Source organism: Lepidochelys kempii, chromosome 1 (assembly GCF_965140265.1).
Source record: "Lepidochelys kempii isolate rLepKem1 chromosome 1, rLepKem1.hap2, whole genome shotgun sequence".
NCBI classification, from domain to species: domain Eukaryota; kingdom Metazoa; phylum Chordata; order Testudines; family Cheloniidae; genus Lepidochelys; species Lepidochelys kempii.
The window spans coordinates 115586986-115614676 of NC_133256.1; the positions used below are offsets into that span (position 1 = coordinate 115586986).

General features: G+C 42.7%; 1 protein-coding gene and 1 long non-coding RNA gene across 4 annotated transcripts in view; one reads left to right on the forward strand and one right to left on the reverse strand.

Moving 5' to 3' along the window:
* LOC140905009 (uncharacterized) overlaps nucleotides 1–27691 on the reverse strand; it is a 154914-nt gene that overhangs the window by 51237 nt on the left and 75986 nt on the right. The window lies entirely within an intron of this gene.
* On the forward strand, nucleotides 1862–26622 carry LOC140907205 (uncharacterized). The gene is made up of 3 exons (XM_073332603.1): nucleotides 1862–2444; nucleotides 3034–3158; nucleotides 26347–26622. The coding sequence occupies exons 1-3, from the start codon at nucleotides 1862–1864 to the stop codon at nucleotides 26620–26622; spliced, it is 984 nt and encodes a 327-aa protein (XP_073188704.1).

A 27691-nucleotide genomic window follows, 5' to 3' on the forward strand; every position in this document is an offset into this window, starting at 1 on the left:
ATCTTGCCTAACATTTTGACCTTTATTTCACATTTTGATTCAAACCGTCCAGCTAACTGAACAGTTAATTCTCCCTGCCACATCCTTTTCTAGATGTCCATTTCACAGCACAATACCTGAGCAGAAACTTATGAATAATTTCCCTAAGGACCATTTACAGGTATCTGATGCTATGAATATGCCACCTATCCTTAACTGACCTCCCTTCAAGTATTCCCTTCCAGTTAGATTTACAATAAAGCCAAACCAGGGGATTCAGATGAAACACTCTCTTTTTGCTCAGATGTTTGACCTTCTGAGATATAAACATCTCAGATGGGAAGAAACAAATAATAACATAGCATAATGACCAATTCATTATCATTAACAAAAATATTATCGTGGAATTCTCTTGTTCCTAAAGGAAATACAATGTTTATAAGTATGTCCTTTGTCAAAAATATATATTCTTTTAAGAAAGAAATTGGTCTCAAAGTCTGTAGAAAAGCTCAGAAAAATAGCGCTTTTCTAGGTCTTTAGGCAATTAGCTCAATACCAACCACCAGTATTCAACTGTAAAGTTCCTCAGTTAGGAAATCAGTTTTAAAAGAAGCCTCATAAATGATTTGTGGCCATCTAAATTTTGTTTGTTTGTTTACTGGTTTTCTGGAATTTGGGGGAAGGGCACTATTGCTTACCATAAGTGATGTAGAGATTAATATTATATTCAGTTTGAATGAAACTAAGTATAGAAACATTTAAAATATGCAAGATTATTTGTGCATATTAAATTAATGCAAAGAGCTAAACATCAGCAGTAAAATGGCAACAGTTGCATAACATTGTCAGAGTAATGAGAACTGTGCTAAATATTAATAAATATGTGACCTTTTATCTTATTTAAAAATCATGTTATTTTAAAAATGAATAAACACACATTGGTTCCATCTTTACATAAAGCTGTAGTGTCACTTGAAAGAATACACTGAATGATTTTTATATTGATAAAGAAGACTACAACTTTGCCAGGCCATTGTAAAAAATATCAAGTGCTATACCAATTTGTTTTGTCATTATTTTAGAATACTACAGATCATGACAATGGTCTTTTAAACAAGAGCCTACAGTGAAACAAGGATTTGTAAGTGTATTCCTTTATATATAAAGACATTTTAAATTCCTAAAAGGCAAATATAATTAAAATGAAAAAAGCCCTACAAGTAAAAGATTGCATTTAAGATTGTTATACACTGTAATGAGACACAATTCCATATTTAAAGTTGTAAAGATTTGATTAATGTTTTATTATCCCTATCATTAATAACTCTAACTGCAACTTCACAGGAAAAATTTAAAAAAATACCAGGCACTACTTGAAATAGCTGGAATAAAAATGCCATCTACAACTTCATCTTTCAATTTCTGTTCTATTAATTATTTATTGGAAACTAAAAAGCCTCGTTTCAGAATGGTAGCCGTGTTAGTCTGTATCAGCAAAAACAATGAGGAGTCCTTGTGGCACCTTAGCCCTGGTCTACACTAGGACTTTAGGTCGAATTTAGCAGCGTTAAATCAATGTAAACCTGCACCCGTCCACACAATGAAGCCCTTTATTTCGACTTAAAGGACTCTTAAAATCGATTTCCTTACTCCACCCCTGACAAGTGGATTAGCGCTTAAATCGACGTTGCCGGCTCGAATTTGGGGTACTGTGGACACAATTCGATGGTATTGGCCTCCGGGAGCTATCCCAGAGTGCTCCATTGTGACCGCTCTGGACAGCACTCTCAACTCAGATGCACTGGCCAGGTAGACAGGAAAAGCACCGCGAACTTTTGAATCTCATTTCCTGTTTGGCCAGCGTGGCAAGCTGCAGGTGACCATGCAGAGCTCATCAGCACAGGTGACCATGATGGAGTCCCAGAATCGCAAAAGAGCTCCAGCATGGACCGAACGGGAGGTACGGGATCTGATCGCTGTTTGGGGAGAGGAATCCGTGCTATCAGAACTCCGTTCCAGTTTTCAAAATGCCAAAACCTTTGTCAAAATCTCCCAGGGCATGAAGGACAGAGGCCATAACAGGGACCCGAAGCAGTGCCGCGTGAAACTGAAGGAGCTGAGGCAAGCCTACCAGAAAACCAGAGAGGCGAACGGCCGCTCCGGGTCAGAGCCCCAAACATGCCGCTTCTATGATGAGCTGCATGCCATTTTAGGGGGTTCAGCCACCACTACCCCAGCCATGTTGTTTGACTCCTTCAATGGAGATGGAGGCAATACGGAAGCAGGTTTTGGGGACGAAGAAGATGATGAGGAGGAGGAGGTTGTAGATAGCTCACAGCAAGCAAGCGGAGAAACCGGTTTTCCCGACAGCCAGGAACTGTTTCTCACCCTGGACCTGGAGCCAGTACCCCCCGAACCCACCCAAGGCTGCTTCCTGGACCCAGCAGGCGGAGAAGGGACCTCTGGTGAGTGTACCTTTTTAAAATACTATACATGGTTTAAAAGCAAGCATGTGAAAGGATTACTTTGCCCTGGCATTCGCAGTTCTCCTAGATGTAGTCCTAAAGCCTTTGCAAAAGGTTTCTGGGGAGGGCAGCCTTATTGCGTCCTTCATGGTAGGACACTTTACCACTCCAGGCCAGTAACACGTACTCGGGAATCATTGTAGAACAAAGCATTGCAGTGTATGTTTGCTGGCATTCAAACAACATCCGTTCTTTATCTCTCTGTGTTATCCTCAGGAGAGTGAGATATAATTCATGGTCACCTGGTTGAAATAGAGTGCTTTTCTTCAGGGGACACTCAGAGGAGCCCATTCCTGCTGGGCTGTTTGCCTGTGGCTAAACAGAAATGTTCCCCGCTGTTAGCCACAGGGAGGGGGGAAGGTTGAGGGGGTAGTCACGCGGTGGGGGGAGGCAAAATGCGACCTTGTAATGAAAGCACATGTGCTATGTATGTAATGTTAACAGCAAGGTTTACCCTCAAAGAGTGTAGCCACTGTTTTATAAAATGTGTCTTTTTAAATACCGCTGTCCCTTTTTTTTTCTCCACCAGCTGCATGTGTTTCAATGATCACAGGATCTTCTCCTTCCCAGAGGCTAGTGAAGCTTAGAAAGAAAAAAAAATGCACTCGCAATGAAATGTTCTCCGAGCTCATGCTGTCCTCCCACACTGACAGAGTACAGACGAATGCGTGGAGGCAAATAATGTCAGAGTGCAGGAAAGCACAAAATGACCGGGAGGAGAGGTGGCGGGCTGAAGAGAGTAAGTGGCGGGCTGAAGACAGGGCTGAAGCTCAAATGTGGCGGCAGCGTGATGAGAGGAGGCAGGATTCAATGCTGAGGCTGCTGCAGGACCAAACCAGTATGCTCCAGCATATGGTTGAGCTGCAGCAAAGGCAGCTGGAGCACAGACTGCCACTGCAGCCCCTCTGTAACCAACTGCCCTCCTCCCCAAGTTCCATAGCCTCCACACCCAGACGCCCAAGAACGCGGTGGGGGGGCCTCCAGCCAACCAGCCACTCCACCACAGAGGATTGCCCCAAAAAAAGAAGGCTGTCATTCAATAAATTTTAAAGTTGTAAACTTTTAAAGTGCTGTGCTTAAAGTGCTGTGTGGCATTTTCCTTCCCTCCTCCACCACCCCTCCTGGGATACCTTGGTAGTCATCTCCCTATTTGTGTGATGAATGAATAACGAATGCATGACTGTGAAGCAGCAATGACTTTATTGCCTCTGCAAGCGGTGATTAAAGGGAGGAGGGGAGGGTGGTTAGCTTACAGGGAAGTAGAGTGAACCAAGGGGCGGGGGGTTTCATCAAGGAGAAACAAACAGAACTTTCACACTGTAGCCTGGCCAGTCATGAAACTGGTTTTCAAAGCTTCTCTGATGCGTACCGCGCCCTCCTGTGCTCTTCTAACCGCCCTGGTGTCTGGCTGCGCGTAACCAGCAGCCAGGCGATTTGCCTCAGCCTCCCACCCCGCCATAAACGTGTCCCCCCCCCACCATAAACGTCTCTCCCCCCCCCGCCGCCATAAATGTCCAAATGCACATTCTACCACCATTCTGCACTTGCTCAGCCTGTAGTTGAACAGCTCCTGACCACTGTCCAGGCTGCCTGTGTACGGCTTCATGAGCCATGGCATTAAGGGGTAGGCTGGGTCCCCAAGGATACATATAGGCATTTCAACATCCCCAACAGTTATTTTCTGGTCTGGGAAGAAAGTCCCTTCCTGCAGCTTTTGAAACAGACCAGAGTTCCTGAAGATGCGAGCGTCATGCACCTTTCCCAGCCATCCCACGTTGATGTTGGTGAAACGTCCCTTGTGATCCACCAGAGCTTGCAGCACTATCGAAAAGTACCCCTTGCGGTTTATGTACTCGGCGGCTTGGTGCTCCGGTGCCAAGATAGGGATAGGAGTTCCGTCTATGGCCCCACCACAGTTAGGGAATCCCATTGCAGCAAAGCCATCCACTATGACCTGCACATTTCCCAGGGTCACTACCCTTGATATCAGCAGATCTTTGATTGCGTGGGCTACTTGTATCACAGCAGCCCCCACAGTAGATTTGCCCACTCCAAATTGATTCCCAACTGACCGGTAGCTGTCTGGCGTTGCAAGCTTCCACAGGGCTATCGCCACTCGCTTCTCAACTGTGAGGGCTGCTCTCATCCTGGTATTCATGCGCTTCAGGGCAGGGGAAAGCAAGTCACAAAGTTCCATGAAAGTGCCCTTACGCATGCGAAAGTTTCGCAGCCACTGGGAATCGTCCCAGACCTGCAACACTATGCGGTCCCACCAGTCTGTGCTTGTTTCCCGAGCCCAGAATCGGCGTTCCACAGCATGAACCTGCCCCATTAGCACCATGATGCCCACATTGCCGGGGCCCGTGCTTTCAGAGAAATCTGTGTCCATGTCCTGATCACTCACGTGACCGCGCTGACGTCGCCTCCTCGCCCGGTATCGCTTTGCCAGGTTCTGGTGCTGCATATACTGCTGGATAATGCGTGTGGTGTTTAATGTGCTCCTAATTGCCAAAGTGAGCTGAGCAGCCTCCGTGCTTGCCTTGGTATGGCGTCCGCACAGAAAAAAGGCGCGGAATGATTGTCTGCCGTTGCTCTGACGGAGGGAGGGGCGACTGACGACAGGGCTTACAGGGTTGGCTTCAGGGAGCTAAAATCAACAAAGGGGGTGTCTTTACATCAAGGAGTATTTCAGGCAGGACTTCACGGAGGGTTCCAATAAGAAATGGTGCACCTAAGTTATTGTTCTTATTGGAACAAGGAGGTTAGCCTGGCCTCTGATTGATACATGGCTAGATTTACCTCGCTGCACCTTCTCTGTGAGTGACTGCAGTGTGACTTAGAGGAATGAGTCCCCTAGACAGGGGAGGAGGCAAATGAGTACAAAACAAATCTGGTCTATTTCTTGTTTTGACCCACTCCATCTATCTTTTACATTTTTGGCTGGCAGCAGACGGTGCAGAAGGACTGCATGCCATCCACATCTCATGGCTGCTCGGCAGAAGATGGTACAGTACGACTGCTAGCCATCCTCATCTCTTGCCTGCCTGGCAGAAGATGGTACAATACGACTACTAGCAATCCTCATCTCTTGCCTGCCTGGCAGAAGATGGTACAGTACGACTGCTAGCAATCCGTATCGCCTGCCTGCTCACTATAAGACGGTTCAATAGGACTGACTGCAGGACTAAAGAGAATGACCTGGTCAAGTCACTCCAAATTTAGTCCCTGCACCCATGTCTGTCCAGGCGCTCCCAGCCAATGTGGCCAGGAGCACTTCGGACACGACGAGGACGACTAACAGTCGTATTGCACCGTCTGCTGCCAGAAGGCAATGGGTTGCTGCTACTGTGTAGCAAAGCCGTACCGCGTCTGCCAGCACCCAGGAGACATAGGGTGACGGTTACCTGAGCGGGCTCCATGCTTGCCGTGGTATGGCGTCTGCACAGGTAACTCAGGAAAAAAGGCACGAAACGATTGTCTGCCCTTGCTTTCACAGAGGGAGGGAGGGAACGGGGGCCTGACGATACGTACCCAGAACCACCCGCGACAATGTTTTAGCCCCATCAGAGTGCTCCATTATGACTGCTCTGGACAGCACTCTCAGATGCCCGATTGTTTGCCATTGCTCTGATGCAGGGAGGGGCGACTGAGGACACGGCTTACAGGGTTGGCTTCAGGGAGCTAAAATCAACAAAGGGGGTGTCTTTGCATCAAGGAGTATTTCAGGCAGGACTTCACGAAGGGTTCCAATAGGAAATGGTGCACCTAAGTTATCGTTCTTATTGGAACAGGAAGGTTAGCCTGGCCTCTGATTGATACATGTCTAGATTTATCTCGCTGCACCGTCTCTGTGAGTGACTGCAGTGTGACCTAGAAGAATGAGTCCCCTAGACAGGTAACTCAGGAAAAAAGGCGTGAAACGATTGTCTGCCCTTGCTTTCACGGAGGGAGGGAGGGAACGGGGGCCTGACGATATGTACCCAGAACCACCCGCGACAATGTTTTAGCCCCATCAGGCATTGGGATCTCAACCCAGAATTCCAATGCGCAGCGGAGACTGCAGGAACTGTGGGATAGCTACCCACAGTGCAACGCTCCGGAAGTCGACTCTAGCCTCGGTACTGTGGAAGCGCTCCGCCAAGTTAATGCACTTAATGCACTTAGAGCATTTTCTGTGGGGACACATACACTCGAATATATAAAACCGATTTCTAAAAAAATGACTTCTATAAATTCGACCTTATTCCGTAGTGTAGACATACCCTTAGAGACTAACAATAGGTGCCAATTCAATAGAAGTAATGTATCTTGTAGGATAAATGATGCTGGTCAGTTAACCTAGCATGTCCTAAGTGAGTCAGCTTAGGAGACAGCTTGGTAACTTTCCAGCAGTAGCTGGATTCTCCCAGAAATTCTGGATGACATGGTCCAGAGTACAAATCTGAGAGAATCATGCTGTGACCTCTCGGGACTTAACTAAACATTGTATAGTACTGAAGTTGCCTTTACAAAGCTTTTCTGTTATGGTGCCAGATGTTTCCTGAGAGGAACAGGTCAGGTCCCCACTTTAAAAAAAAAACCCATGAGAATAATAATGAATGGGGATGGAGGAACAAAGGCAGTAGGGGGCAGTCACAGAGAACCTCAAAATTCTCTCTGGCCAGCCTGTTAATCAACTTGGCTAAGTAACCTAAAACCTTTGGCCAACTGACTTTATTGCAAACACTCCAGCCTCATAAAGAAGGCTAGAGTAACCCTAGGCCAACACTCCCTCCCCACAGCAATCTGTATAGTGAGTTTCACTGTTCTAAAATGTCAAATACCCCAATCTCCCAATATAGCCAAATGCCACCTCTCCCCTGTTGCAAATTTCCCCTCCAAGAACTATGCTGCAAACCCTCAAAGTGGCTAGCCTCAATAAATAATATAATTTACTCAACCACCATATCAGGTACAAAAAGGGAAAGCGCTGTATATTATTAAGCACACAAGAATTAACACGAGGCCCTTAAATAGCTATTAAAACTGACCAAACCAACTCATCCCGTCTCTCCCTCGTGTGGGTGGGAGGCGGGCAGGGAGAAGAGGGGAGGGAAAATAGCTTCCACATCCTCTTAACCCTCCTTCAACAAGATGGGCAAGCAACCAGATGTCTCAGTGCAAAGTCAGACCAAGGTTGTCCAAGAGCATTCCGGCATGCATCACACAATAATGAAGCTGAGCACAGATGGAATGGATAACAGATAGGGATAAATATATTTATACCGAACTTATGCTAGTGGCATCATTTTATTATTACTACTTGCATTACAGTAATTTCCTGTGGACCCAATTGAAATTGAGGCCCCATTGCGGTGGGCACACTACACACACATAGTAAGACACTTCCTGCCCTGAAGAGCTTGAAGTCTAAATAGATGAGAGAAGCAAAAAGTGAGAGAAAGGAACTAAATATGGTTAGTATTCCCATTTCACAAAGGGGTAGCTGAGGCACTGAAAGATTAAGTGATTTACCCAATGTCTGTGGCAGAGTGAATAATTCAACATAGATCTCTTCAGCTGCAGTCCAATAGACTTAACCATAAGACCACCCTTCTCTTCTGGCACTTTTGTCTGTTTTTTCAAGGACGAGAGCTAGTTTGTATGAGAGTTTAGTACCACATGGGGACTTGAATGTGGTATCTATCATGAGTCTGATATAAAAAAATATCTGATATATTTAAATATTTATTTAAAATATTTAAATATTTTTAAAAGAAAAAAACTTGTGTCAAGGTTTAATGTTCAGTGATTTCCTCAGTAGCCTACCAGGCATAAGAGGTTACTGAAAGCCAAACAAGTTTAAAAAAAGATATTTTTCAAAAATTCAGACCGGTTTGTAAGAGATTACTGTGCCAATCTAGTTCTCTATTGGTAGTGACATAAGCATTAAATTTCTTAATTTCACTGCTAATGAAGCTGGCAAAACTTGCATACAAAATATATACTGCTGTTTAACAGCACATGAAGAAATTTGACTGAGCTATTATCTGAAAGGACACCTTTCCTGACTGAAATAATAATCTGCCATTGTAAATCATAGCATATTACTATTTTAGTTTTTTACGGAAGGCCATCTGCAAATGATGAAGGCCACCATTCCATGTACTGGACCCTTGGGGTTTGGGTTTTAACAAATAGGGCCACCTTAACACTTATCTTTGGTTTATATCTTGAATTTTATTTCTGTATTTGAGTTCATTTTCTTTGGAATGTATTCAAATGATACACAATACATCATTCTTAAACCAACCCATTCATAGGCCACCGTATTAAAAAGGCATTGTGTACTCTGAAAGGATTGATTGGTTGGTAGCTTAATCTAAGTGGGAGGCTACAGAACACAATAGGTATTTTTTAGTAGTGGTATTATACACTGAACCATTTCATTCAGTTGTGTGTGGGTTTTTTTTTTAATTTCAGAATGCTATTGTGTTTTGTGCTTATTTGCATGGGTTTCTGTGAGAGTATTAATATGAACTTATTAAAGTGCAATATGCTGGACTGCTTACTAAATGTTGCCTGGGTTTTTTTCTACCAAAAGCTCTTCTGTGTGCAACTCAGAGTTTGGTTTTTCATAAGATTATCAAGGCAGTAATGAAAACCTGTAGGATTGTTCTCTTAGCAAGTTTTCTGGGTGATTATGAACTAAATATCTTTTTCTATAGGGCTAAATTCTGCTTTCAGCGACACCAGTATAAACCCAGAGTAGCGCCATGGATGCCAATGGATTTACAGTGCTGTAACTGAAAGGACAATTTGTCTTCATGTGTGTCTACAGACTTCTTTAAGGATAGTGGAAGGTTTGTGGATCACTTTTCAGGACAAATAATGCACTATGTGGCTGTAAAAATTCATACAGTCATTAGCCTACATGAAAGAAACTGGATATTCCCTTATTTAACCAGAGAACACAAAAGGGATTCTATGATGCATTATGCCTGACTTGTTTCCATACATGACATGGAATGAAGAATCAGGGCTTCATTTTGTCACTCTTATTTACGCTGACTCGTACCTTACTCCATAAGGAATGCCATTCAAATCCATTAGCCTGCTTGCTGAGTAAGGTATTAACCGATATGAGTCCAAGTGGCAGAATTATGCAGTCTGTGAAAGCGCACTAACGGGACAAAAATAATAAAGGAGAGCATGAGTGGAGTCATTGACTTTAGATGGTGGAGAGAAGGTCATTGCTTGAAGTGATTTGTCCCTATTAAACTAAACAAACCCATTGCATTGTAATTGATCTAAAGCAGGGGGGACACATTTACCACACTTTACCACCTATGCATAAACAAATGTTTACTAGTTTCAAGTATGGGATTTCGGCAGTCAGATAAATTAATCTCTCATATCTACAACATATACAGCACAGATTTAATAATATAAATATTACATCCCCAATACGTTGTCTGTCACCACTGATCAAACAAAATTGGTTTACATAACCATGCACCAACTGCCCAACGTTCCAAACCCAGGGCTAAATTGTGAACCATGCTATGTCCCTGTACAAGCACATAAGGGGAATAAGCCGACATCCTCCATTGCCCGGAAGTGTTTTTCCTGACCCCAGGGCTGTGTATAGGGGGCGCTGTACAGACAAATGGGTGGGGAAGTGGGTGATGACTCATCTGTCTCCAACACATTGTGCAGAGCAGATAAACTGACACAAGGGGGAGTAGTAATCTACTTCTGCCCATAGCAGATTAATACACCTGATCAAGGGGGTGGAAAGGGGCCAGGAAAGGCACCATGCCTCAAAGAGCACAGATCCTTTCCTGTGCTGTTCCTGGGGTGATACAGCTATGCTCAACATAGGGCAGCTTGCGGCAGCACAATCTAGACCAAATCATTTTTCGATATTAAAAACTGACTGACTTCCTTTTAGGTCCATTAGAAGAGCTGGCTACTGAGAAATGACAAGTATCAGTTATGCAACCAACAGACTTCTTTAGCCCACTGCATTTTCTTATTACATTTTTGTCCAAAAATGCGTTTTCTTTCATTTTCTGTAAGGGACCAAGGTGGTAAAGCCCTTCCTACTGCCTCCAACTCTGACGTACCGTTGGGTACTTTACAGAGGAACATCAAATAGAACAGTCCTTATAATCAACAAGGTTATGGTTTTTCCTTCTACATCTCATTTTTCTTTTGCCATATGTGGAGACAGGAGGATTAGCAACACACTTCTTTTTAGCATACACTCTGACTCGGGGACTTGATTAGCACATTTTTGCCAATAAAACAGGCTGCAATTAGCTTTTAATAATCAGTGAGGTTTAGCTACATCAGCATGTGATTTAGATACTCGAGATATCTGAAAAATCTCCAAAGCACAGAATACCACATATTAACTGTGGGGCAAATAAAGCTTTAGAATAATGTTTTGAAAAGCAGCACCCTGTAAATATAAGGTGGTGATGCACCATATGGCTGTCTGACATATGGCTCGAATTAACAAGTTTAAAACTGTTAGGATCAGTTTTTCTTTCACTGAAAGCAAAAAACCACAAGATACAACAAGAAGTTAAATCAGCTTCAGTAACTTACATACTCATCAAGAGGCGTAACTATCTGGCTCCTTGGTTTGTTGCAGGGAGGGTGGCTTATCAATAGTAAGACAGTAATAACAAGATGATTCATCAAATCTGTGCCATCATGTGCATATTCGCTTAAAATACTAGTCATATAGTTCTAGTCCGTGTTTTTGAGCAAAGGACATTGCCAGCTAGAAATATGTATTATTATTATTATTATTATTATTATTATTATTGTTGTTCTTATTTTATTTTATTATTTTAATCAAAACAAATGGTTGGCCCTAGGTTTACATGAAAGATATTTGAAAAGACAACCCTGAGGGACTGATGAAAACAATGGCTGGCAGCAGGTCTTCTGATCTCCCCTAATAGAATCTTTGTAGGATGAATTGAATGGAAAAAAGTTCAAAGACCTGGGCTCCATATTACACAAACATTGTTTCATTTAATCAAAACAGTCTTTGAAGTGCAACACTTGTAGACCACCTGTAGCTTTGAAATCTAAAGCCATATGAAAGCTTCAGTGATACTGAAGAGGATGATGCACAGTTATGATAGGCCAATGGAAAAAAAAGTAGAGAAGGTAAGATGTTCATGAAAGCATATTTCATATCAATATTTCTTTTAACCACCCTTTTATTCATCTGTGAGCAAAGCTTTCCAAAGTTGTCAGCAAAACATTACTGCATTCAGCATTGTATAAAAATTGTTTTCTCTCATTTAAAATGTGCTTTCAGTACAGCCTCACAACTTTAATTGTTTCTATTTTGAAAGATTTTCTATGGATTTTGTTTTAATCTACATGCTCAGCTCAGGTTCCACTTTGGGAAGGTTGCATTTAAAGGCAATTTCAAAGACAAAATGGCATAAAGTCATTGATGGTTTCCAATAAATGAGGCAATACTATAGGTGTTCTTCTTAGAATTTGGCATGTATCTTGGGAAATTTGCCAGATATGGGGGAGCAAAAAGGGCATGAGTAACTTATGCATATATTAAAAGTGTGGCAGCAAAATAGAGAAAGGGGAAAGAATTGATCCAACTGAACAGTTTAGACACATGGGTCCAGATTCTTATCTGCAATTACAATTTACGAGTACAAAGGAGATGTGACTCTAATCCTTCCCCACTAAAGTTAATGAAATCTTTGCCATTGACTTCAATACTATTATTCTCTGATGTGACAGACCTGACTGGAAAATATTACAGTTGTAATATTATTTTCAGATATTTTTTTTTAGTAAATCCCCATTTTTCTCTTATTGAATAAGTTTCACCCTTTTACAAAACCAGTGAGAAACTCTCATGCTTCCCCCACACCCCCAGTTTCCTTCACAATTAAAAAGAAAGGAGTTGATGTTTCCAAAGCTGTGCAGAGCATTTAGCCACGCATCTTCCATTCAACCTAATCCCCTCATTCCTTTGAAAAATCTCAGCTGTGGTGGTTGCACCAGGAATATTATGCTGTGTTGCTCAATTGCCTGGTGGGGGGAAAAAAACAATAAGGCTTAGGTCTGGTCAATAAAATTAGGGGAAAAAAACAGTTCCTGTGAAAAACGTGAGAGATCTTGGATTTTGTTGCAGCTTTTTTTGATTTGGGGGGACAAGGGGTTACTTGGGGCGGTTGTTTTGTATTTTGTGGGGTTTGGCTTTTTGTGGAACTTGCAAATATCAGAATCCGCTCCTTTTACTTTAAGTGCAAAATTGTCAAAATCATGTGTTTATAATAAAAAAAAGAACCCATACGTTCTCCCTTTTCAGATGTGCCTTTCGTGATCGTGTATTCCACAGGTTTGTATGCGCTCAAAACTCTAGAAACCTCAGGGAGAGCAACATTCCACACTAGCGTGAATATGAAAGTGAACAGTGAGTGGTCCAATGATTAATTACGTCTGTCACAACACAATTAGCCATTTTAATGTAAAAGATTGACACCTTATCTCACTCTTAAACAAAAGGTACTGTAACAGAAAAGAGACTCACCCCTGTACGGCAAAAGATGGGAATAAGGATAAAAAACAGACAATTCATTTTCTAAATGGATCAATAGGATTTAAATTTAAACTTTTTTAAAATTAATTTCAGAATGTCTTAGGGACAGTATGTTCCTTTTAGCTGTGGTCTTATGCTGATGTTGTTTTAATCTCTTTAATAACGTAGGGCAAAGTTTTCAAACACAATGAGCCCACAAGTTTTGTACACAAATGCACAATGACTTCATACAACATGACATATTACCCTACATGAGGAGCCACCCCTGTGTGTCTGTCTAAATTACACATGGAAATAGTTGAATGTGTAACTTCAGAGAATATGTGGTCCTTAAGCTCTTGTATTAGAATGTGTATAAGACACTTTGATCAAGTCATCCATGTGAATGAACAACAGACTCAGGGGATTGATTTTAAGTTGCAGAACACATCCTTATTTAATCTGGGGGGAGGGAGGAGGTATGTGCACCACCTCTTGTACTTCCATACCAGGCATATTACTAGGTCCAGTGTAGCATTCAGTACACCCACCGCCAATAACTTGGGTAAGCCTGCCTAAATAAAATCCTATGATCTGCTCACTTTTAAATCCCCTCCACCTCCCTGCGGGGGAGGAGGGGAGAGGGGGACAGGTTCCCAAGGGAGGACATCAGTCTGTGAAGACTTCAAGTCTACCCTTTTCCCATAGGCACAATCCTGGGTCTCATCAGCTTCTGAGAGCTGTTCCTTTTTTATCTTTCTCCACGCTGGACACCAAACACAAGTCACAACAAACTAAAACTCTTACTTTTCCTAACATTAAGTCTTAATGATATAACCTAACTGAGCCTTCACAGTGCTGTGAGGAAGGTGAAAAAAACATCAGGCCTCTCATCAATGAAACTCCAACAATTCCTTCCTGATCACAGAATGGGCAATCAGTCAGACCTGCAGCATCGTAAATAACTAGGGCCCTACCAAATTCACAGCCAGGTAAAATGCGCCACAACCATGAAATCTGGTCTCCGACCATGAAATCTGATCTTTTCTGTGCTTTTAAAATTTCACAGGGGAGACCAGTGTTTCCCAAATTGGGAATTCTGACCCAAAAGGAAGTTGCAGAGGGGTCACAAGGTTATTTAAGTGGAGTCACAGTATTGCCACCCTTACTTCTGCACTGCTTTCAGAAATGGGTGGCCGGAGAGCAGCGGCTGCTGAGTGAGGGCCCAGGTCTGCAGCCAGCAGCGCAGGAGTCAGGGTGACAATACTGTATTATGTCATCCTTACTTCTGCGCTGCTGCTGGCGGCGGCGCTGCCTTCAGAGCTGGAATCCCAGCCAGCAGCGGCTGCTCTCCAGCTGCCCGGTTCCGAAGGCAGCACCTCTGACAGCAGCAGCGCAGGAGTAAGGGTAGTGAACCGTAACCGCACCTACAATAACCTTGCAACCCTGAAACCCCCCTTTTGGGTCATGACCCTACAATGACAACACTGGGAAATTTCAGATTTAAATAGCTGAAATCATGAAATGTATGATTTTTTAAATCCTATGACTGTGAAATTGACCAGAATGGACTGTGAATTTGGTAAGGCCCTATAAATAACACAGTACCAACCCTATGCTAAGAGGAAGGAGTGTGAGGTAGCTGGCCACAGCACTGGAAAAGCTTACATAAGAAAGGGGAAAGGGCCATGCGAGCCCAACAGCTAGCCCATTGCCCCACCTCCTGCCAATGGGAAGGCAGAAGACCTGAAAAAAGGACAGCAGCCCCACCCCTCCTCCTAGCCACACACACGCTCTCACTTCAGCCCCCACAATCACCTCAGTGCTGCATCCTTCCCCTGTAGTTACCCAAAATTCCTCCCCCATTGATTGCGGAGGAGGCACATTTGTAACTGGGTAGGAAATATGTACTAAGGGCAGAAATTTGCCCTCAATTACTCATGTGTCACAGCCGACTGAGGTGTTCTGAGCTGTTCTAGAAAAGTCTTTAGATACACAAGCATCAGGTTTTCTTCTAACAAAGAAAGATATCTCTAGCTTTGACCAGTTAAATCCTCTTCCCTGACTGATAACTCATCTACAAGCATTTTGTGTGACAGACATTTGCCACTCTCTTCATCAAGACCTGATAGGCAGGAAAAAGACAACATCCACATTAACATATGTATTTCCCTGTTTCCCCTCTACAGGTGCTAAATAATTAGAACTGGTTGAACTATTCATTGCAAATAATATTCATTGTAAATTTAGCCTTTTTTTCCCTCACAAATCATTCATGAAGCAATCCTGATTTCTTAAAATGTGTTCAATACTCTCAAGCATTTGGTGATTACTTATGGTAAGCCAATTTCAGCTTCGGGAATGGTTTATGAACTGATGCCTTCAACAGTTCATGATGTGTGACTAGTCACCTTGGTCACATATTGCTCCCATGTCCTAATTGGATGACTGCATTTTTTTGTTAAAGCAAATAAACAATTACTAATAGCAAATAACACTTCTGGTACAAGTTTTCAGGATAATCATTTGTAAAACTTTTGGGACCAGTGAATAGACAGAGTAGTGGAGAAGCAGAGATATTTGTCAATATATTTGGCAAATCCTTTTTTTCCATTTTGCAGTTTTACTACTCTACAGTTCAAAGTTAACCAAGCACAAATGGAAAAGAGTAAGTCCTCTCTATGTTTGTACATCTTCCAATACAGCTGGGCCTCAGTCCTGAATGTAGCCCTGGAGCACAATTGTAGTATAAGTTAAAAAAAAAACAAAAAAACTGATATAAAACAAAAGGCAAAGCAGTTTGGTAACTTTGTCATGTTTCAGAGTGGTAGCTGCATTAGTTTGTACCAGCAACAAGAATGAGGAGGACTTGTGGCACCTTAGAGACTAACAAATGTATCTGAGCATAAGCTTTTGTGGGCTAAAACCCACTTCATCGGATGCATGCAGTGGAAAATACAGGAGGAAGATATATATATATACACACACAGAGAACATGAAAAAATGGGTGTTGACATACACACTATAATGAGAGTGATCAGGTAAGGTGAGCTATTATCAGCAGGAGAAAAAAACCTTTTGTAGTCATAATCAGGATGGCCCATTTCCAGCAGTTGTCAAGAAGGTGAGAGTAACAGTGTGTGTGTGTGTGGGGGGGGGGGATATAAGCATGGGGAAATAGCTTTACTTTGTGTAATGACCCTAACTCTATCATGTTACAGTAAATTAAGAAAGGTTTCAGAGTAGCAGCCGTGTTAGTCTGTATCCGCAAAAAGAAAAGGAGTACTTGTGGCACCTTAGAGACTAACACATTTATTTGAGCATAAGCTTTTGTGAAGTGAGCTGTAGCTCACGAAACCTTATGCTCAAATACATTTGTTAGTCTCTAAGGTACCACAAGTACTCCTTTTCTTTTTAAATTAAGAAAGTGGTGGCTACTTCCAGGAATTAGGTCCTGAATTCTGAATAGCAGCTTCCTGCTCAACTTCAAAGCTGAATATTTTTAAATTGTTAAATACAACAATCTATACATAAGCTTTTCACATGCAAAAGGAAAATCACCTGGAGGCAGAGAGTAAGCATGGAAAAATTTAGCCCAAATGGTTAATGTTTGGCTACTGAACAGGGGCTTATAATGGGGAGTTTTCGTTAAACTAATGAGGTTAGGTACTACCCCCACCCTTAAATGACATATCCTTAACATCTTTCTAGCGTATGCATTCCAAGCTGATACCTGACCCAGCATTCCAAAGCAGGCAGCAGACTTCCAAGGAAGTGTATGCCCAGTTCTTATGTCTTTTAATCAAGAAATAGGAAAAGTGGGCAGGTAAAACATCTGTCAATTGCTCAGTATCACCATTAATTTGTCAGGGGGAGAGTTTAAAATAAACTCTATAGCACTCCTGTCCCTTCTAGCCTTATGTATTTTTAAAGGGTATGCACTTTCCCTTACATATGAAAAGAGGGAATGTCTGTTGCTTCTTTAAAGGATGGGAAATTCTGTTCTGCTATGGACATCCTGCTGGCTAGCCCCTGCTGAGTCTATTTGTTGAGCCTTGAGAGAGTTACTGTAGCATAGGGATCACCTACACTACTCTATCAGAGCGATGACAAGGCTGAAAAAGGCTAACATTACAGGATACAGAATACTGAATTCTATGTGCAGACTTGAAATAGCAACCTTCCAACCACTTAATTTACAAATGTGCCATGAAAGAGCATATGATCAGCTGGCCACGTATCAATAGTCTTCCAAGTGAAACTCACTTTTCAAGAAAAATGATATTTTAATTATGCAGTTTTGAACACACTATTATTACTTTATTTTTGACTTTTTCCAGTTAGACCTGTTTTATTTTGAGGGGATATTTTTTAACCCTGCCTAACATAAAGAAATCAGGCTTACTTCTTAAGAATGAACCTTGGCAGTAATACTAGTTCTAAGTGTTTGCTTGTGCCTTTTGCCATCTGTTTTGAAAGAAATTGAGAAATAAGGGCTCAGCTCAGTGTTGCAAACATTCTCCCTTTGAACTCATGTGCTCGATTGTTCGCCATGTTGAGGTCTATGTTACACTCTAGAAATCCAAACACTGAAACAAAGGAGTGTGTATTTTAAATCATAAAACCTATCAGAACAAATGCTTAGAGTGGAAAAGAGCTGACCAATGCATAACCAAAGAACAATCATCTCCACTGGTGACAGAACAGGCGCCAGCTGGCAGAGGGAATGTCTGAACTGATCATAGTAGAAAAATGACATCTTCTAGCCAAATTCTACACTACTAAATCCAAGAGCACCATAGCAAGGTCTTCATGCCCCATAGCCTATATGAAAATGATAACAGAAAGACTGCCAATGACCTGTTCTGCATTTCACAAGTCTTAGCACAGCACCTGAAAACTCTCAATGGAAGATACTTAATGTTAGTGATTTGAGAAATTTGTAACAGTCTTCCTATAAGTAAAACCAGAACCCTACACATTACATTATACACCAAACATTTACAGGTAGCTACGAGATGAGTTTGGTGCTGCAGAGCCCAAGCCCATTGCTGCACCACTTCAGCCAACAAGCCCTGTCTCATTGCAGACTGATTCATCCTTTATGTATGAGCTTGTAGTGTTTGCTTACACTTCTGTTTTGAAGCACGCCACATTTTGCAAACAGAGGTGCGAATACAGGGTCAGATTTTGAGCGGCCCCTGAATGGCTGCCGAGGCATGGAGTACGCAACTGCGTCCCCTAGCAATTTGCCTGGTTGTGCACCTTCTCACAACAGCAGCCCCTGCACTCTCTCTCTCTGCTACGAAGAACACAAAAAGCACTCATTTTTGTTTCCTTGGGGAATACGACAGCAGAAAGAGATCAGGGGGTGGCAGGGTCACAACTTCCCTCTCCACCACACACCAGCCAGTGCAGTGGAGCCTGTGTGCCGCAGTATGATCTGCCCCAGTACACTACCTATTATTAGGGACAAGTAGCAGCACCAGGAGAGATGGTGCAGTACCTCTGATGCTCCTTTTGAGGTAGGGAACCTCCATACCAACCTCAGTGGTGCTTAAACATCACAGATCAGCCCAGGGTTGGGGGGTCATTCCAAATCAACATAGTTTTTCCAACTACTTGATCTCTCAGGATCCTATCAAATACTAAGTCTTATATGGTACATTTTGCTGTAGGTTCCCTTATACATGGAACATTTTTTCCCCTTCAAAATCTGCTACCTAAAAACATTGTCTTTTGCTTCTGTATGGTTAATTACTGAGATGCTGGAGATTAAACTTGTGTTCGTTGCATTGAGACAGGTTTTTTTAATCCAATTTCTGTTGAGCTGGGGCCAGAATAAAACTTTTGTATGCTTCCCCTGTGATAATTTTACACTGTGATACTGTGTGCAGTCTTGCTCATACTTGCATGGGCTCAGCTATATTATACTTTCCTGAAAGCTCAATGTGCTACTGTATTCAGTGCTATCCTCTGTGAGGGGACTTGGAGGCCAATATGTCTGCAATGGTGTCATTTACACTAGCCAGAGCTCTGGGTTTAACCTATCCCAAGGCATGCCATCTGTCAAGCAGAGACGAAGTTCTGTGCCACAGTAGAGCCATTTAACATTCCCAAAAATTACATATGGATTTCTAATCTTGTACACGTATTTTTAAGTGCTTTTCCTTTTCCCCAGAAAAATGGCCATAGTAAAATCTCCTCTACACATGAGAGATTTCATACTCTATATTTCTTAGTACCTCTGGGCATTTTATACAATTATTTTCTTTTTCTGTGTTGTGTCTTAATGATCACGAGCCCTCCTCTGCAAGGAAAAAACATGTTTTCTTCCACTTTTAGCTTTAAATATGCACTGTTACAAATGGCAATTGGATCCCAAGTCCAGTGCTTAATGCTTGAGTTCAAGTGCCCTCCATTAGTATTTGTGATGTGTCCTTGCTGTTACCCTGACATACACGACTGTTCTAATGATTCTTGTGCTGGCTGTACTTCTTTTGGGATTTACCATTCATTTGCACATATCTGTATTGTCTGTATCTACTCACAAGTTGCCAACCCCATATAATGGAATAATACCTAAATCCATTGAGTTTGGCAGAAAAGGCTGCCTTTGATTGCCATACTTGTTCATATTGGCCTTAGGCCTTTTGACACAGGCTGTTAGGAGCCATCTGGGAATTTCTGGAATCATGACCAGTGGTTTGGAGGTGAAACATAAGGCCTTTTTATTACACAGATGAGCTCCTCCTACTGTTGACAAGCCCAGTCTGATTTGATTTAACAGAATATGGGGGTTTAGAAAATAAATTGGTGGAATAAATAAAGTCCTGCTTTTGTTCCAATTCTGGAGTAATTGGATTCTAATTTGTTCCAGTTCTGGAGTAATTCTTTTGGTTATCAAAGGTGTGTGAGAGAGAGGAAAGTCCTTTAACTCATTCATTGTTTTCATAATATGGTTATACCATATTGTCAAAATGACAACAGCTCCACTATTGAATTACCACTTAAAATTCCACTCAATTATTTTATTTTTATTTCACTAAATTCGTAGTCCCAAACTCCTTCCATGTCACAAGGAAATGTCCATAAGGTTTTTCCCCTGAGTGGGAAGACCTAAGCCATATACCTTCCTTACATTGCCACTAGCCTAATGAAAATAGTTATGTCCCTTGGATCTGATTAAAACCTTCCCATGTGGCTTCTTTTAGAAGTTGCAGAAATGGCACATTATCCCCCTTGAACCTGCTTAGTTGGCCCAGTGAAACCCATTTTTAAATTGTAACTTTATATACAGGTGCCAAAATGAAAATGACTGAAGTGAAGTACCCCATGTAGTGAGGTGGAGTGGCTTCCCTCTGATACAGACAGGGAGGAACCACTCCCCACCCTCTGGTGGGCTGGGCCCTGACTTTGTGCCTGAAAGAGCTCTTCCCTGACATTTATTGATTAACTGGAGAGAAAACAGGAAGTATAAGAGGCGGGGCCTCCAGCTCAGTTGTGGGAGAGCAAGGGAGGGAGTCAAATGGTGTTGCCGGCCCCAGAACCAGGGACTGAGCTCTATCAACCCTTGCCTCTGTAGGAATATCTGGGGGAGATACTGGAACTGCCAGCTACCAAGTACCCTGAAGAGCTTGATGGCCCATGAGCGACGAAGCCCTTTGAACAGGTAGGTGTAGGAAGTAGCCCAGGGAAACCAGACATTAGTCCAATTGTGTTTGCTGAAGCCATGGTCCGAGTGTTTTGGAAGAATCCCCGTTGACCCAGTGGTGGGATTCCCTGCCACTGTTAGGATCCTGGGCTGTGACCCAGTGGAGCAGGGTAGGCCCAGGTCCCCCTACTGCCAAACTCACCCCTGGGGTGGCAGCCTATTCACCTTAGGCCAGTTGGCCTCCATTTGTTTGCTGTTTGCCCCAGTTAGGGAGCTGGGCCATAGACTGCACTAATTTTTCCTTCAGTGTTTTCCAGATATTAATTGATTCTGAAAGAGCTCTTCCCTGACATTTATTGATTAACTGGAGAGAAAAGACTTCAGGAGCAAACCACATTTGAATGGACACACCCACTCTACTAAGGTAATCAGCAGATAGTGCTGCTTTGCCAACGTGATCAATTGTGGCCGTTTTGAGTTAAATTTTCTCACAGAAAAGTGCCAGAGAACCCATAATTAGATTACAACAGTCCACAATTATACAATGAGTTTACTGGACCCTTCCACACTTATTTAAATGTGGTTTAGTAGGCAAAGATGTATACTGGAGATTTGAAAACCGTGGTGACAATTTAATGCCAATTATATGGCAATGTTCATTATTAAATCTGTGGGCAAACTTGATATGTGGCATGGATGCAACATGGAAATATACATTTCAGCCAAGCAGACACCATAGCCTAGATTCTCAAAGGTACTTAGGTTTCTAACATAATTGAAATCAGTGTTTGCAGTGTTGTTGTAGTCGTGTTGGTCCGAGGATATTAAAGAGACAAGATGGTGAGGTCTTTCATAAATCAACTTTTGTTGCTGAAAGAGACAAGCTTTTATGCTTACACAGAGCTCAACTTCAGGTCCTGAAATGAGATCCTTTGGAGCTAGACCTCTAAACAAGAGATCCAATTGCAGAACCTAGGACTAAGTTTGCTACATAACAAATCGTGAAACTAGAAAATCTTGTTACAACTATCATTTCCCTTGTCTAAGGTGGCACAAAAATATTAATCTTAAGAAAATGGAAACGTTTATGTGTCTCATTGTTTAAGGATTGTTATATTGAATGGAACTTTTGTAACATATGTATAGTAGGAAGAAAGTCTAAGACATAAGCCCTTCTATTAGAGGCCTAGTATGAAGAAGGACTTGTTCACAAAATCGGACAAGAACAGGGCTGTTATTGCAAATATACACACTCCTAAGAAGTGCTAGTCACAGAATACTCACGCAAACACATCCTGATATCAAGTGGTACCAGAACATCCCGATATCAAGGATGGTACAAAAACATTCCCCAAGAATAACAGGAACACACTGAACCCTCCTAAAAGATAAGGTCAGGATGACAGTACATAATAAAAATGTTTTAATTGAACCAACATGTACATGGTAACAACTAGCCACGTCAGGGGGCAGTAACTAATTCTGGCAGGGGCAGTACTAACTTGTTTGTATCTGTGTATAAAGATGTATGTCAGAGGGAGTGTCTTTGTCCAGCCAAGTTGGGAATGGAAAGTCCCACCATTCACTGAGCAGCATCCATTGTCACGGGCATACATGTCTTAGTATCCTCGTAGAGTCTACCAGGTGCTATTACCATACTTTGTCAACAATAAATCTGGCCTGGTGCCTTCGTACCTTAACGAATTTTGTGGTCATTGGGTAGTTTGCTTGAGGTCTGCTGTGTTGGCTGTCTGCGCAGAGCTGGGGCAGCACACAGGGAGAACACACACATGCAGCCAAACATCCAACCACACTGGCTTATGTCTAAAACTCTCTTCCAACTACAAATGGACATCTCATCTATTTGATAATGAGCCTTTCTTTGTCTTTTTTTATTAGAAGAATTACCTCTGACACCGAGGAAAATGTCAAGACGTTAAGTCTGTGATGGCTGCATATAATAATCTAGGTTTTTGTTTTGCTTGTTACAACTGTATTCTCTTATTTCCTAGCCTTCTACGGCCAGATCAGCACCTTCAAGTGTGGCCTGAGCAAGGGGCTGCGTGTAGTTGTGCTGCCACAAGAGTACAGGAAGGCCCCAATTGTGACACAGGCCATGTCTCCACTGAAGAGTTAATTTGAGATATCTACCCTTTAGTTAACTCCTCTCCAGTTACCCTAGCTTGAGAGAGAGTGGCCACACTGTGAAATAACACTTGAGACACACACTATCTGAGCCGCACAGAGTGAGTGTCTGAGCAGCTAACAAGTTGAAAACTATTCTCCCTGACAGGGCAGCCAACTTAAGTTAAAAACTCTACCATGCTTGAGGTAAGAGGTGCGTGTGGATTAGATTCCAGTTAGGGGCGATGCTCAATTTATAACTCAAGTTAACTCTGCAGTGAAGACAAGGCCTCATTGAATCACAATTTAGTGCCTGCTTCCTCTTTGCTCAAGGAGGAAAATAATCTGCCAGCTCTTTTCTGGAACAATTTACTTCATTCTCTAGGCCAGATCCGCTGCACTGGCTGGCATGCCGGGAGAGCACAGCCAAGGCTCTGCTCACACCCTGTTCCTGCCCACCCACCTGTATAGCAGGGTAATAGCATCAGCTCAGCAGCCACATTTGCCTCTTCATTGTGAACCATGATTAAGGCTTCGTGTTTGTCATGGAGGTTACGGAAGTCATGGATTCTATGACTTTTCATGACCTCTGTGAGTTCTGCAGCAGCCCATGCGACTGGCTCAGGGGTTGCCTGAGCAGCTCGGGCAACCCACGGGCCAGGCGTACCAGCTGCTGCTGGGGCAGTCTCGTGCCCCCCAGCAGCAGGAGTTTGGGTGTGGGAGGACTCAGGACTGGGGGTTTGGGTCTGGGGCGGTGCTTACCTGGTGGGGGGCTCCCCAAAAGGGTGACACAGACTCCCTCCCTCAGCTTCTAGCTCCATGTGCTGCCTCCGCCTGCAGGCACCGCCCCCACAGCTCCCATTGGCCGCAGTTCCCAGCCAATGGGATCTGCAGAACCAGGGCTTGGGGCAGACTGGAGGCAGCACATGAAGCTAGGAGCTGGCGGTCTCTGCTTCCCAGGTGCCGAGTAGGGAGCCTGCCCTCGAACCACCAACCACCCCCTGCATCCTGAGCACCCACGGTGCCCCCTGGGCCACCACCCCCCTGAGCACCCGCGGTGTCCCCCAGGTCACCCTCCCACAAGCACCCATGGTGCCCCCAGGGCTGCCCGCCGAGCTGCGCCCCCACCCAAGTTTTAGTCAGAGGTGTATAGTAACCGTCATGGACAGATCCCGGGCCATGATTTTTTGTTTACTGCCTGTGATCTGTCCATGACTTTTACTAAAAATACATGTGACTAAAATGTAGCCTTAACCATGATGCACATAGCACATGCAGGGGAGTAAGGGAGCACATAGCAACCCCTTAATCCCTTGTGCAGATGTGTAGGCTGGCTCGTGATTGAGCCCGTCACAATGCTGGGCCTGGTGTTCAGCTACAGAATTCCACAGCTCCCATTGACATTAATTGGCATGGTGCGTGCTCAGAATTCTGGAAATTCAGACCGGTGGTTTTCTCTCTTTGCATAGCATTGTATTGCTTCCTCAAGGACAAACTACAAAATATATGTCTGGCTCTTTTTTATCCTTTTTCCTTGGTGGAGATAATACTGCAGTAACGACTCTTGCTTATGAGAGAGCTGTATGCTGTAGAGTAAGTTCTCCGGGAAGTCCTTCTATGCTTCTTGTATTCTCTAAATACAATTTCTGGCTTCTCAGTGAGATTTCCTGCTGGGGCAGAAACAAAGAATCCCAGGACAGGGCAGCGCTGGGTGCAACTACACAGAGTAATAGGAAGTTTGTTACCTTATTTCTATATGCAGTTCTGTTCATAATAGGTTCAGCTTGACTGTGCTCTGATTGGCAGTGCCAGGCAAGGGAGGTACAGCTTCCTAGCAGACCCAGTGAGAGGTAACTGGCAAGGGCTGCTACAGAGCCTATGTGACTGCATGTAACAGCCCCACCAGCTCTGAGATTCAGGGGAAATGCTAAAGATGCCTGAAAATGGTTCAAACAGCAATTTTAGCTGTATAGGAAAGCCACTGGGGCAAATAAACTGGAGAATGAGCAAAAGATTGTTCTGCTCTGAACAGGGTCAGGCATAGAAGCCCTTGATGACTACAATACATTCTATACAAATGGAGGTGGCAAGAAAGAGGAAAGCTTTGCAGAAATAATAAAAATCTTTGAGGATCATTGTACCGCTAGAAAAAATGTTATTTAGGAGAGACCTATGTTGGGAAGAGAACTCAGAATGAAAGAGAAACAATAGATGAGTTGGTCACAAACTTAAAACTGAAAAAGTCTGTCCTGTGAATATGCCATAATGAAAGACTCTCTCATTAAAGACCAGAACTGTCTTAGAGTGTAACAATAAAAAAGTCCATGAATGGTTACAAATGGAAGATGTATGTACATGTCAAACAGCAGAACAAACAGAAACACAAATAAAAAGCCTAAAGAAAGGCACAGAGCACATGCCTGTGAGTGCTATAGCAAGAGAAAAGTTTGCAGAAATTAAATTGGCCAAGGATAGAAACACATGAAGCAGGAAACAATGCCAGTGATGTGGTAATCAGCAGGAATATAGGAAATGCCCAGCATTCTGGGAAATATGGAGAAACTGTAAGAAACCTAACCATTATGCTAAAATGTGCAGAGAAAACATGTATTAAGTGTCAGAGTAACAGCCGTGTTAGTCTGTATTCGCAAAAAGAAAAGGAGTACTTGTGGCACCTTAGAGACTAACCAATTTATTAGAGCATAAGCTTTCGTGAGCTACAGCTCACTTCATCAGATGCATATCGTGGAAACTGCAGCAGACTTTATATATACACAGAGAATATGAAACAATACCTCCTCCCACCCCACTGTCCTGCTGGCAATAGCTTATCTAAAGTGATCATCAGGTGGGCCATTTCCAGCACAAATCCAGGTTTTCTCACCCTCCACCCCCCCACACAAATTCACTCTCCTGCTGGTGATAGCCCATCCAAAGTGACAACTCTTTACACAATGTGGAGCTATTACCAGCAGGAGAGTGAGTTTGTGTGTGTATGGGGGAGGGATGTGAGAACCTGGATTTGTGCAGGAAATAGCCCAACTTGATTGTCATGCACATTGTGTAAAGAGTTGTCACTTTGGATGGGCTATCACCAGCAGGAGAGTGAATTTGTGTGAATTTGAGTGAATTTGTGTGAATTTATATGGGGGGGTGGAGGGTGAGAAAACCTGGATTTGTGCTGGAAATGGCCCACCTGATGATCACTTTAGGTAAGCTATTGTTTCATATTCTCTGTGTATATATAAAGTCTGCTGCAGTTTCCACGATATGCATCTGATGAAGTGAGCTGTAGCTCACGAAAGCTTATGCTCTAATAAATTGGTTAGTCTCTAAGGTGCCACAAGTACTCCTTTTCTTTTTATGTATTAAGTGTATGTATTAAGTGCAGAAGGGGACTCCTCAGGTGAAGAGGAGAAGCTGTTCTTAAGTACAATAATGGAAGAATCTGAAAACTCAAAAGACTGGCTAATTAAATGTACACAAATGGCACTCATATTACATACAAGATAGACACTGGGGCACAAGTAAATTTAATATCAGAAACTGAAATAGGAAAATGTAAGGAGCACATAAAAGTGGAAAAGTCAAAAGTGTCTGTGAAAGACCTTAATGGAGGAACAATTCTAGTGTTGGGAGAGTGTTCACTGACACTTAAATACTACTACAGAGGAGATGATAAAACAAGAGTTTGTAGTGGTACACAAAGGCAAGCAATCATTCTCGGGCCTACACAGTCTGAGGTGCTTGATCTCGTTAAGAGGATGTATACCATAGAGAGATAGACAGGCAGCATAGAACCAGATATGAAAGTGTTAATATCATTATATGAAGATGTATTTATAGAAAATGGGTGCCACCAAGTAACATATAAGATCTGGCTAAGAGAAAATGCAGAATCTGTGCTACATCCAAAGCAAAAAGTTGTATATGCTTTAAGAAAGACACTAGAAAGAAAAACTGCAAAATGAGACAGCAAGTGAGAATAGCAGAACCAACAGACTGAGTTCACGCCTTAATAACTGTAGAAAAGGAGGGGGGCGACAGCTGTGTATGGACCCTATGGAGCTGACCAAAAACATAAAAAAGAACACCTCCACTTGCCCACAAAAAGTGAGCCATTGTCTGAGATGGCAGGATCTGAATTCTTTAGCAAATTAGATGCATTGTGTGGATTTTGGCAGATCCCCTTGGACAATGAGCATTCCAAGATCTGCACTTTCCACACTCCACTTCCTGCTTCCTAAGACTGCCTTTCAGAATATGTTCAGCTCCAGAAGTATTTCATTGTACAACAAGCCATATGCTTCAGGGTCTAGCATGCATGAAGTGTATATTGATGACCCAATAATTTGGGGCAGCATTACCATTGATTATCAGGAATGACAAGGAGAGTACAGAAATGGTGAGCACTAATAACCTTAAATTGATAAAGTCAAGTGACAGCTTTAAATAATGGAAATAACATACTTGAGAGACAGACTGACTACAAAGGGAATCTTACCTGGGGAATCAAAGATCCAGGCAATACTGAGCATGCCAAGACTTAAAGATAAAAAGGAAATTCAAATGCTGCTAGACATGCTGAATTAGGTCAACACATTCATCTCTAACTATGCAGATTGCAAAATTTACCTAAGACATCTTTTCCACAAGGTCACCAAATGGGCATGGATGCCAGAGCATGAAAGAGTTCAGTGATTTACATTCTGACATCAACTACAGTACTGCATTTTTTTTTTGACGCATTAAAGACATCAAACTCTCCACAAATGCCTCAAAAGGAGGGCTGGGAGCAGCACTGTTACAGTGTCATGGAACTTACTGGTTGCCAGTCTCATATGCATCTTGGAC

Excerpts from the sequence above, each read along its gene's own strand:
- LOC140907205 (XM_073332603.1), top strand. The coding sequence starts at position 1,862 with ATGCAGAGCTCATCAGCACAGGTGACCATGATGGAGTCCCAGAATCGC. Across the intron at positions 2,445-3,033 it reads AGGCGGAGAAGGGACCTCTG|CTGCATGTGTTTCAATGATC; the intron begins GTGAGTGTACCT and ends TTTCTCCACCAG. Across the intron at positions 3,159-26,346 it reads TGTCCTCCCACACTGACAGA|ATAGACACTGGGGCACAAGT; the intron begins GTACAGACGAAT and ends ATTACATACAAG.